Below are 14,925 nucleotides of genomic sequence, written 5' to 3' on the forward strand. Positions count from 1 at the left end.
CAGGTCCCGGTGAAAAGCACACGGGTGACCGGAGCCGAGGAGGGGGAGAACCAGCAGACAAGGAGGCCGGAGGAGAAGCCCGCTTGGCAGGCGGGGCCGAAACAGAGGTCTCGGCCCGCCGCTTATGGTGCTTCTCCCTCCGGTCCTTCCTTCTAGCTTCCCTCTCCTCTGAACCACTACAGGGAGGTTGAGTCCCAGGAGGAGGAGGGGGAGCCGGAGAGGAGGTAACCGTCAAAACGGCTCCCCCCGAAGGAGCGGAGGCCGGAGCCGAATCCGGGGGCAAAAGTCCCACCAGGACAAGCTTGGACCTCCGCTCCTTCAATGCCCTGTGGTTGAACCCTGCACAAATGGAACATCCAGAAGTGAGGTGTTCAACCCCAAGGCATTGAACGCACCGAGTGTGGCCATCAGCAGGGGAAAGCTTATGGCCACACTCGGAGCACTTAGAGAAAACAGCTTTGGGTTGTTCTGACATCCCCAAAAACTAAAAAGTTACTTAAACTAAAGGTAGAAAAGTAAAGTAACTAAACATACACAACAGGCCCAAACACACACTACGCTACCAGCGAGGGGAGGGAAACTAAGTAAAAATAATATTAAACACTAAACAAGTATAACTCTGTAAAAGGGAAACCTAAACTTTCACTCAACTTTCACAAAAAAAATTTAAATTTTACTAGTATAAAACTTGAAAAATTCACTTAGCTGAAGAGCTCAAGAACACTAATCTGGTCACCAGCACGGCAAACTAGATCTGAGGTCATGTAGGGAGAGCAGGGCATTATGGGTGAGGGGAGGAGCTGAGAGCTCGGATCCATAGCTGGTAAACCATGCCGGTTCGGATCCGATATCGGATCCATAACCCACAGGTTGCAGACAAATGAATCTCCTACTTCAGATCAATAATTTTCCCATCCTTACCAGAAAGATTAAGTGTTTAGTAGCAGTGTGATCATCTAAAGCTATAGCTGCTAGGTTCGGTTTGGGAACAATTTATAACAACTTAAAATGACTGACAAACTTTATACTCCTTTCTGCCTTTATAGGGGCAGCCAGCTGACTGTTAGAAAAGTAGCAGGCAGTAACACACACACACATCCTGTAAAGAAGACTGGACAGGAGGAACGGGTGCAGTTTCTGGAAATTCCTTCAGTAACAACTTATATTATTTTCTGAGGGACTGAGAAAATTGAAGCGTTTTTCCACTGAAAACAGTGGCACATTCTAACAGTAGTCTCAAAGAAAGAGAAACCTCCACAGGGAGAATCAGAAACTGAGCTCTACTGAATCTGAATCATAAATCTCAGGAGAAAACTCTCTGATGTGAAGATTTTTTTAGATTTAGATTTTTTGAGTCCTTAGATTCAGCAGATGACTTGGAGGATTTGCTAGCAACATCCTGGTCACACAATACCTCTTGAAAACCCCTATCCATTAATTTCCTTTTCCTGTCTAACAACACCCTGGAAGAAAAGGAATGGCAGATAGCAGAAGATTCTTGCAAGTGGACAGCCCCTACATAATATACACATGTAACATGCCCATCAGTGACTGACATTTTTTGATTACAGTCCAGATATTTTTTTAAAAACGGACTTGGGATGCTTGTCCTTATCTGCCATACCACCACACTAAACCCATGTGGATCAAATTTCAAAGATAAATAACAAGACTGGCTCTAAATACATATACACACACACACACACACACACACACACACACACACACACACACACACACACACACACAGCCTGAGATAAAGGAATTCAAAACTCTATACTAAAACTACTATAGAAGTCTAACCACACTCAAGTTAACTAGGCCGAAAAACTAGGCCACCTATTTGCAGAGTAAATATAGCAAATATATAATATCACACCAAAAAACTCTTGTACTATAATTATAACTATTATAGAATATCTAAGGCACACTCAAGTGCACTAGGCCAAAAAACGAGACCAAGATTTTAAAGAGTAAATATAGTCAGAAACCAATATCACACGGGAAGGGGAACTGCAGGAAAGCTACAAGAGCTAACTATTTATGCAAAATATTATAAAAGCTATATATGAAAGCTACTCAATAGAAACAATTTTAAAGTTACTGGCCCAAGCATACACTGGAACCTCCGATCAGATGCCGCGGAAAACTAGATCTGAGGTAATTCACTGTGCATCATGGGATAGGGGGCTTGGCCTCGAGCTACTGGAAGACCTCGAGCTTTGCATGTAGCTCTGAACCCATCAGTCAAGAATGAACGGCGAGATTGAACAACTTCACATTAAGAAGTTATGTACTCACCATAACATTCCATTCTAACTACTGTTAGAATGTGCCATTGTTTTCAGTGGAAAAACGCTTCAATTTTCTCAGTCCCTCAGAAAAATAATATAAGTTGTTACTGAAGGAATTTCCTGAAACTGCACTCATTCTTACGTACCTCCCTCCTACCCCCTCCTGGCTTATAGTTGACCTAGATGTTGGTCTCATCCTGGTTGCTCAATGTCTTATTACCTTCTATAGGGGAATAACCATTATATATGGTTATAGTATATGCAGCAAAGAAGATCTGAGGTAATTCACAATGCATCGTGGGATAGGGGGCTTGGCCTTGAGCTACTGGAAGACCTTGAGCTTTGTATGTGGCTGTATCGGAGTTGAGGGATCGGCTCCGAACCCATCAGTCAAGAATGAAGGCGAGATGAACAACTCACATGGAACGTTATGGTGAATACATAACTTATTATCTGTCCCTTCATCTTCCTGTTCAGATTGATACACTTGAACCTGTTCAGGAAAAGAGGTAGCCTCTTTCTTTTAGCAGAAACTAATTTTACAAGAAAGACCAAGTCTGAATTAAACCCTGAGTCAATCCCAGTAAACTATTCCTGTGTAAGGAAATTAGAGGAGCAGAAACGTGCTTAGTTTTCTGTTTCTGTCTGAGTGGAAAAATGGGGCCAATCATGTTATTGGCAGCTGCAGCTTCCTCAGGGATGGGCACAGCATTTTGACACAACAGAGAAGCCTTCCCTGTTACATCTCCCAGGACCAACAAGAGTGGCTCTTTTTTGTCCGAGGGGTCCCCAGCAGCTGCAGAGTATGTGGCATAGCCCTGATTCATAGTGGCTGCAGGCACTACACCTGAGGGATCTGATGTAAAAGATGAGTGGTCTGAGGTACAACAAATAGCATCAGCAAAGTCGTCCACTTCTGGCTGAGGCAAATTAGTAGCCTGCTATGGCAGCAAAGGCCATTTGCTTAACTTTTTTATGGCCGTGGGACCAGTAGTTCATTGAAAATGGTGTCTGTCCCAGGGAAGATGAGCAGCAAGTTCCAGTAAAAAAAACTGCCAAGTCTTTAAGTCACCTTTTTTAGCAGAAGAACACAGAAAAAGTACTTTAAAACAGTTTCACAGCTCCACAAAGTAAAATAAGCACAATTTCTTCACTAAGAAAATTGTTTTCAGTTGCTTTACACAACTTTTAAGCCAACGGGAAAAAAGATCTCTCCCGTTTAAAAGTGCAAGACAGTCTCATGATTGTCTGTTAAAACACAAAACTCCTAGGTTTAAAATAACTTTCCTGAAGAGGAAAGTGATAAAACACAATCTTTTAGAAAATGGAAGTTTATTCCCCAAAATCTTATCTGCCCAGAAACAGCATCAAGCAGACCATCTTTCCTTTGAATAAGGCACAGAAGGGCTTGGTGCCCCAACATGTCTTTTTGTCGGCTCAACTTGAGCTGCCTGACAGTTTTGGAGCATGGAAAGTGCACAGAAGCTTTGTAAACTGGCTGGCTTTTATATACTTCGCAGGGTATAAGCCCATAGCTATGACTACTGCAACAATGATCAGTATGAAGAACATATGATGTTATTGGCTGCAGCCCTGAGCATAATCTTTATTAAAATGAGGTAACTACTAGAAACAACAATCTATATTTGTGTCTCTTCTGCTGTCTAAAACAGCAGTCTCATACTCCTTTTTTTCATTCTTGGGCAAGGTGATTGTGGAATGCCTTACCACCTTTCTTGAGGAATTCAGATAATTTGGTTGTGTTGAAGAAGCATTTAGTTGGGTCTTGCTACATGGTATATGATCCTGGTTTGTATTGTTGCAAATTCTTTAATGTAATTTAGGCTCTGAATTTGTACCCTACAAGCTCTGTAGTAACACAGCTAGGGTCTTAAAGTAAGCAGGGGGAAATCAGGAGATTTACGATCCGTAGCTCCGCATGATCCACTATTTGGTACTGCTATGAAAAGGATTGTGTAGTTAAACCAGTGACAAGATTTTGATAAATACAGAAAGTAAGTTTCTGCTGTGCAAACTGCTTAAATTTGAGTGGTTTTGCACTCAGAAGTAATCATACCCAAGTGGGTTACTGTAAACAGACATGTAAAATTGCCATTGATATGATAGATTGTAGGTAGAATTGTTGGTGATTATTAGCCACCCTTAATGGCTTACACCATATTTTATACAAGAGTATTGTGATTATTGCTGCTAAGATGGCATTTATACTGTAGATAAAAATAGGATGTGTTGAACATCTTTGGATGGTTTATAAGGCTGATTTTGTTCTTGCTTCATAGGTGTCTGGATCTTCGTAACTCTTCTGCCAACATTGATGCTGAACTTAGAAAAGAAGGATAAGCCATTGGGCTTCCAAGATTACTTGGGATGGGGTCTCTGGACAGTTGGCTTCATTACAGAGGCTGTGGCTGACCAACAGAAGTGGAAGTTCCGTAGTGACCCTGAGAATGCAGTAAGTATCACCACTTTGTCACAATGTGAACAGCTTCAGAGAACAGGCTTGTAATTCATATGATAATACACAAGTCTGAAAGGAAATATGTTGGGTACTGTGCAGTCTCATAAAGTAAAAACAGTCTGATAAAATCCTAGACATTTCCTGAGTTTGTATCCTCATTCATTGCCATCTCTTTGTATACTGCTCTGAAATTTGGATCATGCTTAGGTCCTTTTGCATTTCTTTTTGCTGTAGTAATCATTTTTAGTTCTGTACCAATTCTGTTTTGTTTCTACTTTCCCATTCATTTTTTTTCAGTCCTGCTTGTGATCTTTGATTATTTTCCCATGCTTTCATATTCTGTAATAGTCTTTCACACCCAGGTATCCTTTCCTAACTTAGATCATTTCTATAATCAATTCTGTACAGGTTTTCTGTATCCTTCACTTTGTTTGCTGTCTTCTTCCTTTTTTGTGCTGTCATTCCTTCTCCCCTTTCTACGATCCTTTATTTACATTACAGTCTTATATCTTCCATCATCCTCATTGCTTCTGTCATACCTAGTTCTTAGACTTTGATATCTGAGACCGTGGTACGCTGCAGCCACACCACCTCTTTTCTTTATACTCTACCTCTTCTATCTTTGCTCTTCTTCATTCTTTCAAGCTTCCTTCCACTCTTTCCCATCATTCCATTTCCATCCTTACTGTCGGAATATTTCTCTCTCCATTCTGTGGTTATGTTAAGGTCATCGTCTGTCCCTTTCCTCCATAACTAAACTACTTGCTGCTAACCACCTAAATTTATTTTCTTCATTACATCCAGAACTTGGAAAGCTATGTCATCTTGTACAGCCCTAGCACGTTAGGACTCTCTGAATCTTGGCTGCCCCCCCCTCCCCCTCATTTCAGTATCCCTGGATACTTCTTTATTCAAGTGGTAGACTGCCTTCCCCCTCCATGTCCTGTTGCATACACTGGGGTGTATATATGAAGTCAGTGGCTGAACACGTAGCACATCCGTCTTTGATGCTGGAAGATCAGAGGACTGTTTCTATTCCCACATCAAAAACAAACAAAAAAAAAAAAAAAAACAAAGGCACAGAAAAACTATCAAAAAAATGAAATAAAGCCGATCCAAGCACTCCAAAAAGATCCTGCCTTTATTAAGTTGCAGAAGTATTGAGCGCTTTTCATCCCTGTGACTAGGGACTTCATCAGAATACAACAAACAAAAACAATTGACTCAATTAAAATACTCCACTTCACATCCAGGTAAAAAAAGCCAAAAACAATCAGGAAACTCATTACAGCAGGAAATGCTATTACATCAACACATACACTGAATACAAATAAGCCACACCACTCTACTGAGGTGGATCAAATGTATGTAGATAAAATGTTATAGAGAGATATAAATATACAGTGGTAATGAGGACATCACAGTTTATATTATGCATTACAGTGGTGAAAAGAGAATCTGCAAATATTAATTTTAATATAATTGTGTACAGTAGGCATAATTAGACAGTATAAGGTATGATGGCATTACTTAACATGCCTTGGTACCACTGTTGAAGTATTATTAGATCTCTTCCAGTTACTGGCACTCTGTGATAGATGGCAAGAGCGTCCGTTTAGTCTCTGTCTTGGAAGCAGGTACATTTGCATGATACCAATGTCTAAATACTGGTCAGTCTCCAGTACTTGTAATATTGTTTGGTAGACAGTTAAAGCAAGCAGGAGTGATTGTTGGGGAACATGTTTTCACCCACTGACAGCCTAAACAAGGATCTGACTAACTTTGTACTTTCATGAGTGTGCAGTGGGTATCACACAGTCCATATTCTACATATCCTTACTTTGTACAGACAGCATTTTGCAGTGAAAAACAAGTTTAGTAGGAAGATCGTTCTTGCAGTGATGGGTAGTCAGTCTGCCTTTGATAGCGTAAGGAAGTAGTGTTTTCCACTGCTAACCAAAACTGTAAAGTGAAGAGTTTTATTTTCTGCTACTTGTAGAAGTAACATGTTGTACAATGACTGTAATGCCAGGACAGGTACAACCATTTCTAGTCTATGTATTAGTGCACTGAGGGCTACCCCTATCCTAGCTTTCATATTATAGAAGGAAAATGAGTGTACAAGAAGGACCAACTTAATTTAAAACTTTGATTACTATGGTTTCTGTATCATACTGGAATGTCAACTGTTGGTCAAAATACAGTTCTACTTAGTAACAGGAAAGGACTTCATTGAGGGTCAGTAGTGAACAAATCCTAGTTTGCAGATGCTCTTACCATTATTAAAGTAAATTTATTTATTTTATTTTACATTTGTTTACCTGAAAAGCCCAACTGGACACGGGTCATTTTTCAGTTGAGGGCCAGGGAGAAAAGCTCCAGTAATAAGAAATACAAACATTGTAGAAGTTAGCAAAGTTGACATTACATGAGCATACAAGTAGCATTTACACATTCATGGCAAATGCAGTTCACTAGAGGTAACATCAACATAATGTGTGATACAAAAGTATGTACAATTTGAATGAGTTCAGGGATTGGAGTAAGCACCCAATGAACAGGTACATATACAGAGGTTAGTTTTAGCCAGACCAGTTGCAAGAGAAAGCCAAGTGTGGTGCTAGTAGCTTTTTGTACTGTGGAGGAGCTGGAGGTAATGGGGGTTGGCAGTTTATTCCAAATTTTAGGGATAACTTTTGAGAAGAGTGATTCCTCAGCTGAGTTGTTAGCTTTAGTGGTATCCAGAAGTTTTTTTTTTTTTTTTTTACTGGAACAGAGGACTCTGGAAGTGGAATATGGTTGCATAAGATTTTGGAGAGTGGGACTTTTTATCAGATTAATGTAGGATTTTGTGGGCAAAGAGTAATTGTTTATAGTGTACAAGTTCAGGAAGTTCTAGCCATTGTAGTTGCTTAAGAGCTGTACATTGCTGAGACCGGCATCAGTGGCAAATTTGTCAATTTTATTGTATAAGGATTTCACCTTGGTTAGATCAGTTTTGTGGAGGTTGGTAAGAAATGGGGAGGCATATCGGAGAGCTGACAGGAGGTGTGTGCGGCCAATGGTAGCTTTTGTGATTCTAGTAAGAAATTGTTTCTGTAAAGTAGACCTAGTTTCTTAGTGGTTTGAGCAATGTGAAAGTCTAATTTCAGGTTGTTGTTACTTTCAATGCCTAGCGGTTTCGTATGAGTTATTGAGTTGGTAAAGTTTTGTTTTTGGATTCTGTATTAAGTTAGGTAGGATGAGGGAGAGCTTGTAGGGAGAAGAAAGACGAGGAGCTTAGTTTTGTTGGGGTTCAGAATGAGTTGGGAATTGGTGAACCATATTTCTACAGATAGAAATGACTCCTGGGTTATGGTGTTGTAGAGAAGGAGCTGCCCATATTAGTGTAGAATCATCTGCATACTGTATAACAGATGCATGAAGAGTGGAGGTGTGGAGTTGATTAGTTAATAGAGAGAAAAGTAGAGGCCTAAGGATGGAGCCTTGTGGGACTCCTAAGGCAACTGGGAGAAGATTGGAAAGATGGTGTTGCCACTGTATGGCCTGCTGATGTCCTGATAGATAGCTTTGGAACCAGGTGATAGAGGAGCTACTAAGGTTAAGGGAGGAGAGCACATCGATTTTATTGTGACTTACCCATAACAAAGACTTTGGACAAGTCCAGAAATATCATAGATACATATTGTCCATGGTTTCTAAAGTGGTTAACTCTGTTTGCAAAGGCCATTATGGCTGTGGTTGTGCTGTGATAGGGCTGAAAACCATGTTATGTGTTTGATAATAGTTTGTGTGTGAAGGTAGTCCATGAGTTGGGTATGGATAACACTCTAATATTTTAGATAAGGGTGACAGGATGGTAATTGGACTGTAATTAGTAAATTCGGTGGAACTGCCTCCTTTGCGTAAAGGAATAATGTAGGAGATCTGCCAAGTAGTAGGCACTAAGGCCTCAGATATTGATCTATTTATGAGTATAGCTACTGGGTATGTAATTACATCTGCTGCAATTTTCAAAAAGTCTGCCAAGAGGTTGTCAGCAACTAGAGTGGTTGGTTTAAGTTTTTGGAGTAGTTTTTATGGTATCTACAGACACTGATCATACTGTAAATTGGTTTGGGCTATTTTGTAAGGTGATCCTGTGCTGGGTGCAAGAGGGACAGAGTTGTTGGAGATGTTCTGAGAATTTGAAAGGGCTTGGATAGTATCTAAAGTATTTGTTAAATTGACTTGCTATATTATCATTGGAGCTGATTGAGGTTGGAGTGGGGGTGGTTGATTTTCCTGGTAGAATTATATTAACTGCAGCCCAGAATTTCTGAGGGATATATATATATATATATATATATATATATATATATATATATATATATATGTCAAAACAACTGATAACTAGATTATTAATAGGTTCATAGGTTGGTACTAGGCTATCGGCCCTAGGGCCTATACAAGCCTAGCCATAACAATTCCCTGACTCTTTCTTCCCACAATATTTGCTTCCCTGGACCCCCCTGTCTAACAGGGCAACTGACGTGATCCCCGGGATGAATTTCTTATCTGCCATACAATCGTCAAGATTCCTTTTGAAGAGGGCCAAAGAGGAGCTCTGCTTGACATGTATGGGCAGCCTATTCCAGAGTCTCTGGGTCAGGTCACAACACGTATAAGCTTTAAAAATTGCACATTCCATGCTGTTCCACACTGAAAGGGTCTGTCACACATTCTTTGTCATGATTTTTTAAAATAAATATCCATGAGAAAAAAATACTGAATTATATTAACTCCTCAAAAAAATAAAAAGGCAACTTTGTGAATAAAGTATAAAACAACACATTTTAACCATGTTCTTGTTTGAAGTTGTTAGCAGTGGTGTAAAAGTTGCACATTTTGTCCATTTGTTCCAAATTCTGGCAATAGAAGGTTCAGATTTGTGTGTGTGTGTGTGTATATATTTATATATATATTTATAAACATATGCACACACAGCCTCAAAGCTGTCACTGTGTAGACATTTAATACTAATTTTTAGCATCCCTAAACTTTAACACAATATATTCATATAGATAGATGTAGATACACATACGTATTTCTAACTATATACATATTAGCGGGTCAGTGGAATTTTCTCACCTACTAATTATTTTACTTCTAAATCTTAACTGTACAAAATAAACTGTTTACTGTGTGTGTGTGTGTGAGCACGTGCGTACAGGTCAGTGGAATTTTGTCAATTACTCATTCCAATCAAGCAGTGCTTTCACCAAGTAATGGGTTCAAAATTCTTCTATGTAGTGTCCAAATCACATCCAAATGCAAATAAATTACCTCCTTTTAAAATTATTTTAATTTATTGTTACAACATAGAATCCACTTATTATTGTACTTCCAAAATCAGCCTGTACAAAGTAACTGTTTACCAAATCATCAATGGATTAGGTCGGCATAAACGCAGTCCAGGCTTCTCCGGGCGCACTGAAGAAATGATTATTACAACTTAGATAATAGTTTTCACACACTATCATCAGGGACAAATGTTTCTTTATATGGATAGTTGCTCACTTCACAGAATTAGAATAAGAAGCATGGAACTACGTGGTTTTAGTACTCTGGATTGGGACAGAGCTGTCACTGTTCTGTCAAACATAACAAACTTGATATGAAAAAGCAAGCCCAGGTAGTCATTATTTCTTGAATTCAGTACAGTTGTTTTACAATGTCTACAGCATTGAGATGTAAAGTTAGAAGTTAGAAACTATTAGAAATTTGAAAATATACTGAGTGGTGATAATCAAGTATCTAAAAAAAAAAAAAAAAAACTCCTGAGAAACAAAATAAATATAAACAAAAGTCACATCTCAGTTGTCCTTAACCGGTGGATATTACTTTTCCACTGTCTGAACACATTTAAATAAACACAACATTCACTATGCACAACTGTAAATGAAAACTTCACAGAAAGTACAAGGCTTCCAAAATTATCATTATCCTACAACAAACACTGAGGTGGGATAATGCAGTCCCAAGAAAACAATCCAATGCATCCCAGATCCACCCCTTACCTGGGGTTTGTATGGTTCCAATATACTGTGTGCCTAATACCAGTGACCCTCCAGATCTCTTCAGCCAGGATAAGCAGCAGTAATGTAGCTTGCAAATAAAGCGATGTCAGAAGCATAACTGTTGAGTTTATATATACATATATATTTAAACCCTCAAAAGTTTAAAACCCTGACTGAAAAATGAACACAAATGAAAAACATAATAGAAGTGAACGAATGCCGGAGTTGAGCAGTCCTTTCTGAAAAATGGATTGTAATTCTTTAACTGACTTTATTTTAATATAGGAAAGTCATCTGCTAAGATGGTGCAGTTCAGAATTTTATGTTGAATGGGAGATCATTAATCAAAAAGGCAGAGGAAAAGATGAACTAAACTTGAGTCTTGAGGGTCCCCTAACTTACCTCAAATTAATAGAAGTGCTGTGTTGCACATATGATGTTCTTCGTGTTTCACTGTTGCAGTCATCACATTTGGGTTATCTGTTCATAGGCTAATGGCCCTGGAGCCTTTACAAGCCTAGCCCATAGAAGAGCCTTGGCATTGTGCCACCCGACGTTAGCTCCCAGTGCCTCTATCAAGTAGAGCCACTGGAGTGATCCCTGGGGTGAACTATTACCCATCCACTCATCAAGATTTCTTTTGAAGAGGGACAGCATGGTGCTCTGCTTGACATGTATGGGAAGTCTATTCCAGAGCATGGGCAGTCTCTGGGTGAGGAACCTGTCCCTCCAGCATGTTCTGTTGATTGTGGTAATGACGTTGAGGTCTCTGGAGCATGTGGTGCGGAGAGACTGGGATTTCTTTAGATGTAACACTTCTAACAAAGCTGGGTCAGACATGACTTTGTAAGTCAAGCAGAGATTATCTCTAAGTAGGTGATATGAGACGGAGAATAGCTGGAGTATTTTGAGTCTGTTCGTGTAGGGCATGTGTTTAATGCCTATGATCCTTTTCGTGAGTTACTTCTGTGGCGTCTCCAGCTGTTGCAGGTATCTAGTGAGGTACATGCCAAATGGGGCATTATACTCAGTGATTGGTCTAATAAGGGAAGAGTAGAGAGAGAGACAGAGACAACCTCTTTCTTCCTGGATGGAAAACCCTTGGTAATGAGATGTGCCCCACATAGAAGTACTTTCTGACTACAGTGGCAATGTGGTGGTTGAAGGAGTGGTTGCTGGCAACCTGCATCCCCAGATCTCTTATAACACCTTCAGTGTTCAGTGGGCTGCCATCGATGTGGTAATTAGTGGGAACTGAGTTTTTACCAAAGGAGATGAAGACGCATTTTTTGGCCTTAAGCTTAAGGCCATGGTTTCGACACCAGTCATTGGTCTCAGTGAGGCCTTTCTGTAGGATGTCTGTATCACTTGGGGAGTTAATAATGGGTGTGTGGTTTGTGTTTTTATGTGAGAGTTGTGATAGTGGGTGTTCTGGAGGGCTATGTGTTCCATGTATTGTGGTGCAAGTGTTGACCTTCTCCTCTTGACCAGCTAGTCTGGTCTTGGCTGGAGAGTGCATAGTTTCCAATTTGGTGATATAAGTGCATCTCTCACAAGTCTAAGTGTTGGGAGGTAAGAGAAGATGGTTGTCTCTGTGTATGTGTAAGTGCCAGTCGGCCGACTTCTGAAATTTTCATTTTCGAGTTTCAGACTTGAAGTCTTCAAAAAGATAAGTACCCCGTTGGGAATCCTTTTTTCTTGTTCTAACCGATGTCAGAAAAAATTAACAATTGTCTTGCCTGTGGAAAGCAAATACCTCATAAAGATTTTCATTCTTACTGTGTCACCTGTTTAGGCCCTGACCACAACATCCCTCGCTGTTGGTTTTGCGTTTTGTTCAACGCCCGAACTATTCGTTGTCTGGCTATTTTTGTAGCTAAATACTTTTGTTCTCGATCCCCATACTCCAAAATGGCTTTAAGCCATCCGACTACTGATCTTCCAAAAAAACGTAAGGATAAAGACAGACAGACCGCATAGGTCCAAACCTGCCGACAACGCTTCCTCTAAGCTAATCGCCAGTCCGCCGGTACTCAGTGAGGCACTTTCGCAGCCCCTGATACCCACCTACTACAGATTCTCAGGCCTCTACTGAGACACATTTGGAGTCCGGTATGCCGCAAGATGCATCTTCGACTGTGGAACCTGCGGATGTCTCTATCTTGGATGGGTCTGGAGCCGCTGTGCAGACACCGGCTTCTGAGGGTGTATTCAGGCCTACTGATTTTCATATTAAACCAACGACTTCATTTCAAGCTAAGAATACCGAATTCCTCAGGCCTAAAGCTCGCACTATACCTAAAAAAACGACAACCAAATCGCATTCTCAGGCCCATATGCCTCAAAGACAAATGATTAAAATGGCTGAAGACCTTATTACTTTAATTAGGGGAAGCCAGCCTTCCCCCCTCTAAGAGACCTAGAACTGATTTTCTTTCTGATTCTTCTGATCGGGAATCTGATGTCTCTGTTCCTTCTGACTACCAGGATTTTACCCTTATCTACTTATGAGGATTCTGATGCAGAGGATTCCATTCCCTCTGCTTCCCCTCCAGAAGATTTTTCTTTTGGTGAAACCTTACATACCCTTAGGGAGTATTTCTGCTGGGAAAGCCAGGACTACTCAGAGTCCAAAAAGAGACTTAGGGAATTTTTACTCCTGCCTCAACACAGGCCTCTAGCTATCCCTCCTGTTCTGGAGATAGTAGATGGTTTTCTTGGAATCCAGCCTTACCCCAGACACTTTGCCTCCAGCTCCCAGGAAACCTGACAGGTACTACAGAGTACCTGACTCTCTCAAATTCCTCTTCAAGAATCCTACTGCGGATCCAGAGACCATTTCCCAAGGGCCAAAGTTATTAAGGCTACTACTGCCAAAAATCCTACCCCTTCGGATAGGGACTCTAGACCTTTAGACAGATGGGGTAGGAAGGTATACACCTCTGCTACTTTGGCCATTAGGACGTTAAATTGCCAGTTTCATATGTTAAAGTATCAGCAGCATATTATGGGACTACTTAAACAGAAAATGATGTTGATTCCTGACTGTGCTGAACACAAAGATTTGCAAGATTTAATGCATTCCGCTGAACAAGTTGGTAAATATACTTTGCAATGTGGTTTTGATGCTTTAGAAGCGTCTTGCAGGGCTGCTGTCACTGGGTCTGTACTTAGAAGGCATACTTAGCTTAAGGAACAAAACTTGCCAGATCATGTTAAAGCTAAATTACTGGATGCACCCTTAAACCAAGACTGCCTTTTTGGCAACAAAGCAGAAGTCGTCCTCAAAAGGATAGAGGAAATAGCTAAATCTATGCAAACTGTTAAAGATTTCTTACAAGTACAGCCTCCTAGATTCAGTAGGCATTGGCTTTCAAAGAACTGGTCTTTTCCAGTCCCTTCCAGGTCTTCTCAGTCCAAACCCAGGAGCAGCCGACCACCAAGACTTCAGTCTCAGGCTATGCACAGATCTAATCAGTGGGGGGCTTCCACTTCCAAAGCAGGGAGTAGTAAGCCACCCCTATGGAAAAATGGCACAATGACTTATCCTTAATTCTTCCAAGCCCTGCTCAACTACTCTCCCCCTTAGGAGGGAAGCTTGCCCTGTATGCAAAAAACTGGGAACTCATTACCCAGGACAAATGGGTTTTAAACATATTTACCCTAGGATACAGATTCCATTTCAACTCACTCCCACCCCGAAGTAGATGGCCAGACCTCCCCCCCAAATCAGTAGGCGGAGGCCCAAAAACAAGTGCTCTCTCTCCTCAGTATCAGGGCTATTCAGCCTGTCCCAGCAGAGTAAAGGGACAAGGTTTTTATTCAAGACTGTTCCTGGTTCCCAGAAAAGAAAACTCCTGGCGTCCTATCCTGGACCTTTCTATTCTCAACACCTTTCTGGTGGTTCCAAAATTCAAAATGCTAACTCTTCAGCAGCTTCTTCCTATGTTAGCCAAGGATGCCTGGCTGGCAACCCTAGACTTAAAAGAAGCTTACCTGCACATCCCAATAAGGGAATCCTGCAGACAATACCTACATTTCAGGGCAGGCTCCATGCACCATCAGTTCTCTGCACTTCCCTTTGGCTTATCTA

At 40.7% G+C, this 14,925-nt stretch overlaps 1 protein-coding gene across 1 annotated transcript in view; it reads left to right on the forward strand.

The window, feature by feature from the left end:
• LOC122811769 overlaps nt 1–14,925 on the forward strand; it is a 268,660-nt gene that overhangs the window by 232,996 nt on the left and 20,739 nt on the right. The window contains exon 4 of the mRNA XM_044083825.1: nt 4,595–4,767. Within this exon, the coding sequence (XP_043939760.1) occupies nt 4,595–4,767 (173 nt within the window). The remainder of the gene's footprint in view (nt 1–4,594; nt 4,768–14,925) is intronic.

This window comes from Protopterus annectens, chromosome 9.part0, assembly GCF_019279795.1.
Source record: "Protopterus annectens isolate FY-2018-M chromosome 9.part0, PAN1.0, whole genome shotgun sequence".
Lineage (NCBI taxonomy): Eukaryota > Metazoa > Chordata > Ceratodontiformes > Protopteridae > Protopterus > Protopterus annectens.